We start from the raw sequence: 14447 nt of genomic DNA, 5'->3' as shown, positions 1-14447 counted from the left end.
TGTAGTTCTAAGACCATCAGGTAAAGCCCACTAAAACAAAAACAAGAATAAATAGACATTATTATTTCATGTATTTTCACTAATATAAAGTATTGAATTTCAAATGATTTACTGGTTTAACTTATCTATATTACTACCAAATAAATGGTTTCATGATTGATTCTTGTCATATCACAATTATTTACACACAATTATAAATATATTCCTCCTTTATTTAGCATTTTTTCTTGCTGTTCTTTGTGCTACCCTGAAATATTAATATTATATATATTATATTATTTTACAAAAATAAAAAAATCTACCTTGATATTTAAGTTCAACTAATATGTTGATGTAAGTCTGTTAAATATATGTTGGACTCTATTGTATCATCAGTATGTGTCTGTTTGTACAAAACTCTCTTTCTCTTTTCTTCATTGAAATATTTACATTAGAAAATGTGCCGCCCACTGAAACTTTTTTTTCTGGAGATTAAATCTTCTTTACCATAACCACACCCACTCTGCTGTGATTGGTCATTCGTCGAGGTATATCCCCTCTTGTCATCAATCCCATTATTCCATCATTATGGACTTGTGAAGCTCTTGTAACCTCTCGTTCGCCAAGATTTCAACCTAAGAATTATTTCTACCATCACAGTATCAGGGAAAACAATTCATTTGTCTTCAAAATGCTTCTTAAATAGTGACTTGTCCATATAATGATGGCAAATAGTATGTTTTATCATTATCTTTGAAAGTTAATAGAATTTACATTCTGAAATATATATTTTTCTCTGATTCATAAGTTTAAATAAATTAAACCCCTTTTCCAGTTATGCTAATATATATATATATATATATATATTTTATTTCTTTATCATTTTTTTTAAGGATTTCTTACCATTGTTTTTATTATTTTACTAAAAATAATCCAAATTTGATATTCAAGTTCTACTAATGTGTTGATTTAAGTGTTTCTTTAATTGATCTGGGATCTCTACTCATCATTATATGTATATATTTTATATAGAGTCATGAGCCCTAATATTTAAATATATGACAATTATTTCTTCTAAAGACATGCTACAATAGAAATTGTATTATTAGTTTAATATTATAGTTTAAGGATGTTTTCCTTCTGGTTTTTATTTATTTACTAAAAAGTATTTAAGCTTAATACTGTGTATAAAAGTATTTGACACTTAAAATAGATTAAAATATTCACTTTCTAATTATTTCTAATACATATTAATTCTCATATTGAAAAGATCAAGTGTATTTAATGCTGGTCCATCCAACCAGCATCAGTTTCTTCCTCCACACCCTCGCTGTTAGCACTAGTTAGCGCCTCATCCTCTGGCAGCTCTCGGTTTGAGCCCCTATCCCTGCTCCTGCTCTGCTACTAATCCCTCACCTGCAAACTAATCCCCCACTAATCCAGAGGAAATGCAAAGCTGAACCCGAAGACATAAATGTAATCTCAATTCTAGTATTTTATTCTCAATGCAAATCTTCAGCCTAATCCCGCTCAGGGGGGCCGTGTGCTGTGGAGACACTCACAGTGGACCTCCAGGACCTCGGTGGTCATGTAGGGGGTCGGCAGGGACACGTGTTCCACGCTGCAGGTGTAGGCCACGCCGTCGTCTCGCCGGTCCACCTGGAATCGCAGGCTGCTCTTCACCACAAAGGATTTTCCCGTTGCATTCACTTCCTTGGAGCCTGCGGGCGGAAGATCCGGGGCGAAATTAGCGAATCTGACTCCAGGCAAATTCAATCGAGCATAAAATCATCTCGGCCCAGACTCTTAAAAAAAAAAAGAAAAAAAAAAAGTATTTTGTCTTTCCCCAAAAGCGGAGTTGTTTTCTTCCATCAATCTCCTCTGAGGGCGAGACTGGTTGGTCTTTGAAAGTCGAGTCAAAGTAGAGTGAAAAGTCGAGGAAGTTTCAGAATTGACTCGCTTGGTTGGACGTGTTTGCTCCTGCAGGACCGACTCTCAAGCAGCCCAGTCATCACGTACAGAAGAACAACTCCCGCGGCAGCGTTCCTTCAACCGCAGCTTTAACTTTCTACCCTCTCAGTTTTGCACGCCAAGATTCTACCTTTAAAGAAAAGATCACATTTCCTGTTGTTTTTTTAGGGCTCGCTTTTTTATCTCCCTTGATATATAACTGTGTGAGGTCAGATCCTTGTCTAGAAATATATATATAAATAGACTAACTTTGTTAAAGGGTTAAAGTTAGGGAGACTTTCACTTTGCTTCTAGTGGGGAACACAGTTTATTGTGGGATTCCCCAGGGTTCACCTTTAGGCCCTCTTTTTTTTTAACCGACTTCCTAGAGTTCCGCTGGTGAAATTTAAAAGACCTGCACTGGGTCATTTCCTTTCATGAAAAACAAGGTGAGGCTCCTCCTGGCTCACCCAAGGGAGCTGTTGATGTTTCTGCCATCCACTGTCAATCATTTCTCTCATTCACAAACCCTCCCTCACACACGAGAGGCGCAAATTGTTCAATCCCCTGCTCTATTAAATACAGAATCCCTCCGCAATGAGGCCCAGATTATCCGTATCATCATCATTTTCTGATCTGTTCCATTTCTTTCACCCCGCTGACTCTCTTCAGAAGAGATATTCACATTTTAAAATAGTGACGGAACGTTCTCGGCGCTTCAGATCATGTCGCTGTGTAGAATTATTTTTTATTTCCGTTCAGGCGAGGTTATTGGTTTGGACCACAATAGTGAGCAACGATTCAATTTCGGATTCTTCACAGAAATCTTAACACCGAGAACAACAGGGGATCACAGTAAGGGCGTCATGTTCCTCGGCGTCCCATTGTTAAATATCTCCGGGCGATTTAGAGGTGTTGAAGGGAAGCGCCAGAACAGTTTAGCTCAATTTTAAAACATCAGGTCTGGAAAAAAAACGTTTGTTCTCAGGCCTTTAGGTCACCTTGACCCAGAGATAACACAAGGGATACCACAAACACATTTGTTTTCCGGCCTTCGGGTCACCTTGACCCAGAGATAACACAAGGGATACCACAGACACATTTGTTTTCAGGCCTCCGGGTCACCTTGACCCAGAGATAACACAAGGGATACCACAGACACATTTGTTTTCGGGCCTTCAGGTCACCTTGACCCAGAGATAACACAAGGGAAACCCCAGACACATATTTTTAAGGCCTTCAGGTCACCTTGACCCAGAGATAACACAAGGGATACCACAAACACATTTGTTTTCAGGCCTTCAGGTCACCTTGACCCAGAGATAACACAAGGGATACCACAAACACATTTGTTTTCCGGCCTTCGGGTCACCTTGACCCAGAGATAACACAAGGGACACCACAAACACATTTGTTTTCAGGCCTTCAGGTCACCTTGACTCAGTGATAACACAAGGGATACCACAAACACATTTGTTTTCGGAACTTCGGGTCACCCTGACCCAGAGATAACACAAGGGATACCACAGACACATTTGTTTTCAGGCAAAAATGTTTGTTTATTTTAATGTAGCGACTGGAGCGAGTAGTCTTCATCTTCGTCCAAAAAGACACTTAAAAACGTCTAAATACCTCCATACTTCTCATACTGTATGTAACCCCCCTTCTAGTATTGAAGCCTCAACAAGAGGAAATGTTCTTCATTTGAAGCTTGTTTGTAGCAGAAGCTAAAAGGCTAAAGGCCTTGACACACTGGGCCGATTATCGGGCGTCTGGCGCCGTCGGGCAGTCCCGTGTGGTCGCCCCCCTGAGTCCCTGTGGTGTGTCTCCCCCAGTCTGGAGTTGGCGTCCTAGTCGGTCCCACTCGGACAACAAAAGAGGAGGATTCACTTGTTCAGTCTTTTCGTCGCAGTCGGGCTCAAATGTCAATCTGATTGGTCGAGTGCTAGGTTTAGCGAATCAGCGCAGGACAATGAAAGTGACTATTGCAAACACTAGATAAGCAGCGATGGATGAAACCACACTTTCATCGAAAACCTCACACGAATATTATCATGTGAATGAAGCAGATCAATGCAGTCTATTCATGGTAATCTGCTTTCACCTCCTGCTCCATGTACTCATTCAATTACGTTAATGTCTTGAATTGTCGTTCACATGCAACCTTTCATGTGAGTCGCCTTCATCTCAACATTTGTATCACCGTGGCTGATCCATAGTCATGTTGTGTTAATAATGATACAGAAGGACAATATTGTCGACATGACTTTAATGATCATTCTAGATAATCATAATTATTTCCCTATATCTTGCTCGACACATAAGGAAAATCGCTCAAAGCTGCCGCTGTGAGATCCAGGCGTTTTTCCTGCGACGTCGTTTCTTCCACAACAAGAAGACCAAGGGCTGGCAATACCAGTAGCTTCATATTCGTGTCGTTATCCATCGTATTTTTATTTTATATTTCGTTCAACGGGTGAAAACACCGACCGTTCTCGACTAGTCTCAGAGCAATTCCGGGGTTTTCACTTCTCTCTGACGTCACATGCGCAGAACGTACACTTTTGCCGACAGTCTTTTTGGTGTGTATGAGAACAGGCCTTAACATGCTACAAAATCAGGGTAAATATCTTGAGAGCTTCCAGTATCTACTGTATCTACAATTGTAGTGTCACAACAAGAGGGACGTTACAGACGAGGAGTACAGTATGGAGGTATTTGGATGTTATTAAGTGTATATTTTTGGACTAAGAAAAGGGAGCCCCATTAACAATCATTTAATGGAATTACATTTTTCTGCTTATAACTCCAAAAAGAGACGGCTTATTCTGAAAATAATCTCAACCCTTAATTGACAATGAGCGTACACTCACATTAAGTATCCTTGTAAATGCTCCAGCCAGACCATAAAGAAGATGTTTCCTCTAGTATTGTCAAACTCAACACTGCAATGAGCCTGACATTTCAATCACAGTGTAAGTCCTGCTTCAAATGACATATTTATCCACTAAAGGGACAGGAAAGGAAGTCAGAGTTCGATCATGTGCTGTCAGTATCCGTCTTATTAGAGGCTCATTTTTAGTGTCTAATGTAACCCTGTTGCCTTTGACTCCACGTCGTAGCATTTGTCAACAAGCTCTCTCATTTGTGAACTACTACTTTATTAGCCAATATTGTGCAACATTTAAAGTCAACCTAATGAGAAATACTTCACGGTGGAATTTGCCCGCCCGAGGTCTTGAGTTGAGATAGTGTCTACATCAGTGCTGTGTCTCAAATCGCATACTAGTGTACTCAAAGTTAGTATTTTTAGTGTGTAAGTGCGTCTCAATTCTTACTATGCAAAATTGAGTGCGCCATGCACACTAAATTGTCGTACTAAAACGACCACAAAACTGAGTATGGTTCGATGGACACTAACCACCCTCAACGACCGCCATCTTAATGACGTTGTAAACAGAAATTACGTCATATATATATATATGCATATATATGCATATACTTGCAGGTGCATTTTCAGCAGCAGTAGAAGGACGACACGTCTTCGGTGCTGATACCAACTTAGATATCTCGCGAATATATTGATTCTCATATTTTTTCCGTTTTTTATTATCGTTAAATAGAAGTAGAAGAAGAAGCTGTCACTTCAATTCCTGTTAGTGTGTAGCAGCAGTGTTTGATTTGAGACATACTATCTGTGGAGAATTTGCGTACTAGTTAGTACGTACACTATCCTGATGCATACTAACTTTAGTATACTAAGAGAAGTATGCGATTTGAGACACAGCACAGGTATTTTCGGTAGTTGAAGCTTCATGAAGCGGTGTCATGTTGTTTAGAGGTCAGTAGGTGGCGCCGTCAGTTTAAAAATGATGTGATGTTTCATTTAGAAAAGTTGTTCAAAACAAAGGGAAAATAGTGCAGAGACAACCATCTAGTGGACTCTTATAAAAATAATGACATTGTTTCATGAAGCTTCATCAGACCATCCCTAATAATAAAATAGCTCTAAACCAAGATGTGTGTGTGCTGAGAACCCTCGGCGAGTGGAACCTCTCTCTCGGAAAATGTGTTTCCTATAGATAGTTCTGAAGGTTCTTAAAGTTGATATTGTTTTCTGACTGGCGACACTTGGATGATAAGTCTAAGGAACGTAAACACAATTCATAAAAAACAAACTAATTTTCACCTACTGTGTAAATCCAATTTGTTTTGCATTGTAGCCATTAGTGCGACATGACTTCCTCGCTCAATATAAGTTATTACTCACCTCTAGTGTTCTGGGTCAAACATCTGACCTTAACCACGAAAACTCTAGAGCTTTGTTTCTAACAACTTCACAGAAAACTACTAGTAGGTTTTTTTTTTGGGTTCCGAGGGCCCGATAGTTGGTGCGTCTGATAAGGAGTCTCCTTGACGCTTCCTCTCATTTGTCGGGTCGCCTGCAGCGCCAGCGCCGCCACAGAGGAGCTGTCAGTGGGTTGCGAGGCGGCTGCGAGCGTCGCCAGAGAGCAGACACATGCCGCGATCGTCAGAACGTGCTCAGGTGGTTTGAAGAAAAACTGTCTGAGAAGCAGATTCCAGCACTCAGGGCTCTTGTGGAATCGGTTATTTTTTTAATGAGAAGCAGATTTTTACCACCTGTGAAATGTTAGTTATACATTTTTTATATCAGCTTTGAAATGTTTCCCTGAGGTTGTTTTGAGTTTTATGGCGAGAGGAAGATGTATCGCCGACCCTTTGACAGGGTATTGATTGTTCCTTCTTTCGGTTTTAGACTTCACGTCACGTATCCTTACTTAGTGAAGAACAAAGTATCTTAGAAACAACTTCTCAACTTTCTTTCCTTAAACCAAAAGAGATCTAAATGAATGAATGGAAGGAGAGGTTTTGTGGGGACGGGAGGATGTTCAGGATCTGTTACAGACGTCTGACCTCTCAGTGTCTCGCTGTCGAACTACTGTCACTTACACATACAAAAAACTTTGGATAAAAAAAAAGAAGTTTGAGACAGTGGAATAGTATTTATAAAGAAATTAGATGTCTTAAATTAAGAAATGTCATGTTATTTTTTGAGAAGAAATCATATTATCTTGAATGTATAAAAAAGAAAAGTCAAATATCACATGGTATTTGTCTGAAACATCCATTAAGTATTTAAGCTTAAAATAAAGACTTGTGTGCTTTTGTTATGAACAATTTTCTCATGTCAAGGCGTCAATCAAAGGTGGACGTTACAGACGAGCAGTAAGGACTAGTGATGGTGAAGCCGTGTCACCATTTTCAGAGTCCACTAGATGGCGGTCTCTGCATTATTTTCCAATGTTTTGAACAATTTTAATGAAACATCACATCTTTTTTTTAACTGAGGCGCCACCTACTGACCTCTAAACAACATGACACCGCTTCATGAAGCTTCAACTACCGAAAATACCTGTGCTGTGTCTCAAATCGCATACTTCTCTTAGTATACCAAAGTTAGTATGCATCAGGATAGTGTACTTACTAACTAGTACGCAAATTCTTTTTTTAACTGAGGCGCCACCTACTGATCTCCAAACAACATGACGCTCTTTCATGAAGCTTCATCAGCCATACTATGAAGACGAAGACAACTGAGCTCCAGTCGCTACATTAAAATGAACAAACATTTTTGCCTATAACTCTAAAAATGAACAAATTACTTTGAAAATAATCCCAACCCTTAGTCGACATGAGGTTGAGTAGAAAACGAGTGGAATAAGAATTTTGGTCTTTCACCTGGACAGTTGAAATTCACAAAAATTCAAAGTAAAGTCAATTTTAAAAACATATTTTGAGATTGTTGGAAATATTTACTCACAATCTTGAGTTACACTCCCATTATAACGGGTAGTAAACAACCGACTAGTTGAGAAGCAAATGCAAACACAGAAACATTTACACATTGTTTCTTGGTCTTCGATTTTAGCCATTATTTTTAAAAATATTTTTTTAAAGGAAAAAGGATTTTGTGGTCAATTCTTGGTGGACATTTCTTTTCCAGCTCAGATCTCTCTCCTGCAGTAAGTCAGGAATCTTTTGCTTCCATATGTCACGCCAACAATCAAAGTCTTATGATTTTTCACCAAGAAACTAATGAAATGTATTCATAAAAAATACACATTCATTTCCTCTACACCATACTTGAATCCTAACAATTGTTTTTCCAGGTTTTTATGAAACCACTTGGGCAAATAAAGCGGCTGCGACTAGTCAAACAGAAATAAGAAACAAAGGCGAGACTGCAAGGCTCGACTTAAAAACTTCATTTCCATGTCAAAGTGTCAAAGGGAGAGGATGTCAATCAGAGCCCCCGATCGGAATCTTTTGTAGGTGCTTCTTTAAAGCTCCCCTCAGAGAGAGACGATGTGCTGGGAGCGGCATGTTTTTTCTTTTCTTATTTCTTTTTTTTCTTTCTCCCTGCCATTGGTTGTTCTGCGGTGGATCATCGCCACCAGTGTGCGCTGTCACTCAAAGTTATCCTCACCGGGGGAGCGGCACAACAGCAGGTGTAATGGCGAAAACATGTCATATTTATTTCATGCTCTGATGATTTGTTTTCTCAACAATTTATATTAGAGGCACACGCCGCATTACAATCCTCAAAATGCAACTGTCAACCTGAGTCAAATAATTTGCTCGCAGGGTATGGGGGCCATATAAATTGCTTGTGTTGCTGAATGACAGCTGAGCTTCAAATTGTAATCTACCGAGGAACAAAAACACGCAGCGCGACTCGGCTTGCATACCGAACGCGTCGTGTTGATTCCTTTCAGCACTGTAGAGTGTTTCAAGATAATTCAAGTCGACTCAACTTTATTTCACTGTCTTGAAAATGACGAGTTGACTTTTTATCCCATTTTATTGATCTACTAAAGGTCAACTAATGTGTTGATTTAAGTGTGTCTTAAATAGATGTTGGACTCTATTGTATCATCAGTATGTGTCTGTTTGTACAAAACTATCTTTACACAGAAGTATTTACATTAGAAAATGATCTTAAGCCCCACCCACTGAAAACACTGTTTTTTTCTGGGGATGAAATCTTAATTACCATAACCACGCCTACTCTGCTGTGATTGGTCAAGCATCAAGGTCTATCACCTTCCAGGAAGTCTCAACCTCCAATAGACTCAATGTATAAACAAAGCGGGACCTGATAACAGCTGGCTGGAGGAGGAGTGAAGCCATTATTACGTCATAATGGACTTCACTTTCTAACCTCTCATTCACCGAGATTTTCATAATTTCAAAACAAGGTCATGATGAGGGACTTACTGCATTTTGAGGAAGACTTCAACATTTGAAACATGTGAGTGAGTCAGGAGAGTCGGAGTTTTCAACATTAGTTGACCTTTAAAATGATTACAAGAATGTAGAATAAAGTTGTCAAATGAAAACAAATTATGTTTTGATTGACAATTCTTTGTTGTAAATACGATCTTGGATGTCCAGATGTCCCTTAAACAATCAGTGTTTTTATAAGTATATATTTTAGTGAGTATTGTTTTGATTATTTAAGCGCTTTGTGACCCTGGTCTGGAAAATATAAATCTATATATATATACAAATTACTTACTTACTTATTTATACTCAAAATTAAACCCTGACAATTAAAAAAAAAGTCTAGAGGGCTGCACCAAAACTTTTTTCCTGTCCTTAAAGAAGCAAGATGTTTATCTTAATTGTTGGCGAAAACTAGCTAAAGATGTTCACTTAAGAGCAAGAAAAAACTTATTTAACTGATGGTGTAGATATTGCTATACATTAATTTAAATACTTTCTCTTGAAACCAATTGAAAGCATATATACATTTTAAATAATAAAACATGAAGGTCATACAATTAACCAAAAAAAGGCTCAATGTAGCAGTGCTAACTGCTAGGCTAACTGAGCTCAAGAGCTAAACATCGTGACTTTGCTAATACAGGACAAGAGATAAACAAGGATAAATCCTCAAAAGCAAACTTTATATCCAGAAGAAAATTAAATTGAAGTTAATATATAAATAATATATAAGTTTTATTTTGAGAGATAATTGGTTTTAGCGTAACAGAATTAGCACTGTCGTTGTGGCGGGAGTAAAATGTTGGGTCGTGTTACTATAGGTTTTTCTTAAAAACTGCTAATGCGACATTTTTGGTCATTTTATGCTCTAAAGTTGAGATCACTGGCTGCAGGTAATATCAAAGCTCACACTTAGCCCTGAAGCCACAATATTTATCTGGACTTTTTAGAATATTAGACATAAAAACTTTACTAAAGGTAAATAAAAATGTATTTAATAAAAATGAAGAAAATTCTGGTTTAAATCTTTTAAAAAAGGAGTCAAATGTTTCCAGGCTGTAGCAAAACTGATTAAAAAACCAAATAAACAAACAAATGAAAAAAACATAAAGATCATACAAGAAATTTTAAAGTATCTCCGTTAAAAAAATGTTAGTTTGAAAAATAAACATATTGTGTCAATTCATGCTACAACAGCATATGAATATGAATTAAAGTGAAACCTCTTTATTTACATTTAATTCAATGTTATTTGTTATTTCAAAAGTCGAAACTATTTTTTCAAGCATTTAATTGTTTATATTGGAATAATTTAATTTAATAATTTCTATATCAAAAGGTTTAAATAGTGTCGATTGAATAACTGAATACAAAATAATGTACAATGAAAAAAAAGGACCAATTACAGTCATTGTTTTAATCCTAAAATTATTATTACATTAAGATGTTAAAATTTTGATGAATAACATTCATGCAATTAATCTACAGGAGAAATAAAAGTTCACAGAAGTATGTTTTTGCTTTTCTGCCACTTTGTTGTTGAACCGTCTCGAGCTCGCAGGGATTTTTTCTCCAATCAATCCAGAAAAAAACACAACATGTTTACTCTAGCCTGGACTCCAATTGGCTCTGCGGATTAGTGCTTGAAGACTTTTAATCTAAAAAGGTCTAATGATCGCAGTGTTCCTCTCGGGGCGGAGGCGGCGGCGGAGAGGAAGCCAAATATGTCCACATGTAAATCAGTGTCACGGAGGTCTGAACCTTTGTGCTTATATCTATTAGAGCTGCTATTCCTCCGTGTGCTGTTCCCTATTAGAGCCGAGACGACCTTTGACCCTTCTCCTCACCCCGGCTCAGGTCTGGAGTTGTCGTTCTCGCCAAGACCTTGATTCCAAGTCGGATGAAAAGTCTGATTTGTGCAGCAGAGGAAATTAATGTTACCTTGTTTAAACCTCCTCTGAGGAACACTTTATTTCCAGACTTGAAGGATGTTTTCCCATAAAGTGCTTCTGAAAACTTCGACGTCTTCTTCTGACTTCATATTTTGCTCAATAGACTTTTTTTGCGAGTACAAAATCACAAAAAAATAGTAATGGTCTAATGAAGCTTCATGAAGCAGTGTCACCATTATCAGAGTCCACTAGATGGCGTCTCTGCATTATTTACCTTTGTTTTAAACAACTGTTCTAATGTAACATCACATCATTTTTTAACTGATGGCGCCACCTACTGACTTCTAAACAACATGACACTGTTTCATGAAGCTTCATTAGCCCATCGTTAATAAAAAATAGTTTATTGTTGTTAGGAATACAAATTCTAAACCACTGAGACAGTACATACCTCTGCCAAGGAGCTAATTTCACACACACTTAAAAAAACAACAGCCTAAAATTACATCAACAAGCGTTGAAAATTGTGTTGTTAAAACTATTGATGGGTTGATGAGGCCTCATTGATCACTGTATCATGATAGTGTTTAATTTTGAAAAGGCCACTAGATGGTACTCTCAGTTTAAAGAAATTATGCCAGGTTTCATTGAATAAGTGGATCAGACCCAAAGTGTATCATGACACATTAAGATACATTTGAACACATTTTGTCTTGAGTAAATCTGCAACTTTGTTGATGGACTCAGTGTAGGAGGCGTGTTTTTAAATCCCCCCCACCCCCACTTCTGTAGCTTGTGCATGTGTACTTATGTTTATTATTGTTTATGTATTGATCATTATTTTATTTATTATTGTGTTTATCTAATCATCGTTATCATTTGATTACAATTTTAATTGTTGTTTAAATGTTTTAGTTATTTATCTTTAAATTGTTTGTCTTTCTGTGTGTGTAATTTAACTATAAGAAAAGATAGTAACAACTCAAATTTCCCCCATGTTTGAAGAATATAAGGTGTATCATATACTATCATACATACATTTGTAAAAAGAGCATGTTGAGTACTGTAGGATTTTAGGCTTTTTTTTCTGTAAAGTAGTAAATAAAACTGTTCTGTAGTTAGATTTTAATGTGTTGTGTATTGCTCAATAGTTGACAACTAGTGATGGTCTGATGAAGCTTCATGAAGCAGTGTCATTATCTTCAGAGTCCACTAGATGGCGGTCTCTGCACCATTTTCCTTTGTTTTGAACAATTGAAACATCACACCATTTTTGAACTGATGTCGCCACCTACTGACCTCTAAACAACATGACACTGTTTCATGAAGCTTCATCAGCTCATTTGTTCATTTTATCATTGTTATTTAATGCAGTATTATTGTGTAGCTTTAAAGCTTAACAAATTCAAATTAAATGGCAATTCATTATCAGTATTAATTGTGTTTTGCTCTCCATTTAGTTTGAAGTACATGAAGAGTCCTTTGCTCTTTGTTTGCTCCTCAACATTTCAATGGGTTTCGAGTTATACAGACGGAGAGATGAGTCCAACAATCATACGAAATATAGAATAAATGTGGGCAAATGTACTCGCTCACTTCAGAGTAATTAAAAATGAAGCTGTTGTGACACTGAATTGTAAAAACCAACTCCAAAGTATTAATCATCGCGGCACCCTCGCGGCTCTCTGACCTCCAGCGACTGGGAAAAGATGGAACCTTCAATATTCATTCCGCTCACAACAAGAGGACAAAGAAAAACAGAGATTATCGGGCTGCCACTGGAGATGGACAGCCGGTCTGGTTGTGATGCCGGGTGTCGGCTCAGCGCCGGCCCCTTCAGGAGTCTACGTGCACGTCATTTTAACAAGAAGGCTTCATATTCAGACCCCTCCGCCATCAATCACGGCGCCATGTCGGGGCCGACGCCGACAGAACCACCAAGAAAAAAAAGCTCTCTGGTGCAAATCTTCAATAAAGAGAAAGTGTCAGAGAGAATCTCTGCAGCCGGCTCCGTTACATTAAAGAGCTGCTCGCAGTTTACCTTCCGCCGTCAAATTGGAGGGAAAACATTCCTTTCCCCATTTCTTAATCTCCATTTTTCCTCCGACAACAGAAATACGAGGGCGATAAAAGCGGTGGAAAAATGTCTTCAGATGCCGGTATACAAGAAGGAGCTGGAGAGCCGCCGTGAAAGGTTGAGGTTTATTGTGATCAGAGAACGTCACAGTGAACCATCTGCTGCTTGATGTCTCCGTCAGCACAGGTGAGGCTTAATGTGGCTCCGTGCTCCGTTCCTGACAGACTTTTGATCGCTCGACAATAACATTGAAACATGGTTGACTGTAAGAAGTTTAGAAACATCATAATGTTTCGTCCTGAGACCAACACTAATGAAAAGAATGAAGAATATTACTAAAGAATACATCATAAAATTATAGCTTCATTATCACCAATAACTAGTGATGGTCTGGTGAAGCTTCATGAAGCAGTGTCATTATTTTCAGAGTCTCTACACTATTTTTCTTCGAAACATCACATCATTTTTAAACTGATGGCGCCACCTACTGACCTCTAAACAACATGACACTGTTTCATGAAGCTTCAACAGACCATCACTACCAATAACAGACATAAACTACTCAATTTTGAGTCACAATTCAAGTACCAATGATCAATTTTGTTCATATAAAGTGTTTGTCTAGTAGCATGGATTTAAAAAAATGTTTTATACAGTAATAAGAGAGGCACAATGTTACAAAATGTACCATTTCAAATTATTGTTATTGATTCTATTACATTTTCAACACATACATATTGAGACTAAATATTATTAGTTAGACATAATTAAAAAAAAAGTGTAAAACCGTGAAAAAATAACTGGTAAATGTATATATATATATATATATAAAAGATTATAATATAAATTTTACTAGAGATGGTCTGATGAAGCTTCATGAAATATTGTCATGGTGTTTGAAAGTCAGTAGGTGGCGCCATCAGTTTAAAGATTTTCATTAGAAAAGTTGTTCAAAACAAAGGAAAATAGTGAAGAGACCGCCATCTAGTGGACTCTGAAGATAATGACACTGCTTCATGAAGCTTCATCAAACCATCACTATTTTAGCACAATGAGACCCCTTTAGAGATATGGTATATATTTAATGTATCAACAAATCATCCTCTACTCTAACTACTAATAAAAGTAATAAGAATTTCACAGTTTTTCCTTTTAGAAAAAAAAACTTTAAAAATAAAGACAGTTTGTTAATAAAAAAAACCTGAAATATGCATATTATTCACTAAATTAAAGAGCTACTA

At 37.5% G+C, this 14447-nt stretch overlaps 1 protein-coding gene across 2 annotated transcripts in view; it reads right to left on the bottom strand.

Moving 5' to 3' along the window:
* Positions 1-14447, bottom strand: part of cadm2b (cell adhesion molecule 2b) — a 246341-nt gene that overhangs the window by 16671 nt on the left and 215223 nt on the right. For both annotated transcript variants that reach the window (XM_087795131.1, XM_087795132.1), the window contains exon 6: positions 1542-1700. In XM_087795131.1, the coding sequence (XP_087651257.1) occupies positions 1542-1700 (159 nt within the window). The remainder of the gene's footprint in view (positions 1-1541; positions 1701-14447) is intronic.

This window comes from Callionymus lyra, chromosome 7, assembly GCF_982586985.1.
Source record: "Callionymus lyra chromosome 7, fCalLyr1.hap1.1, whole genome shotgun sequence".
In the NCBI taxonomy this organism is placed as follows: domain Eukaryota; kingdom Metazoa; phylum Chordata; class Actinopteri; order Syngnathiformes; family Callionymidae; genus Callionymus; species Callionymus lyra.
This window is presented reverse-complemented; position numbering and strand designations above follow the sequence as displayed.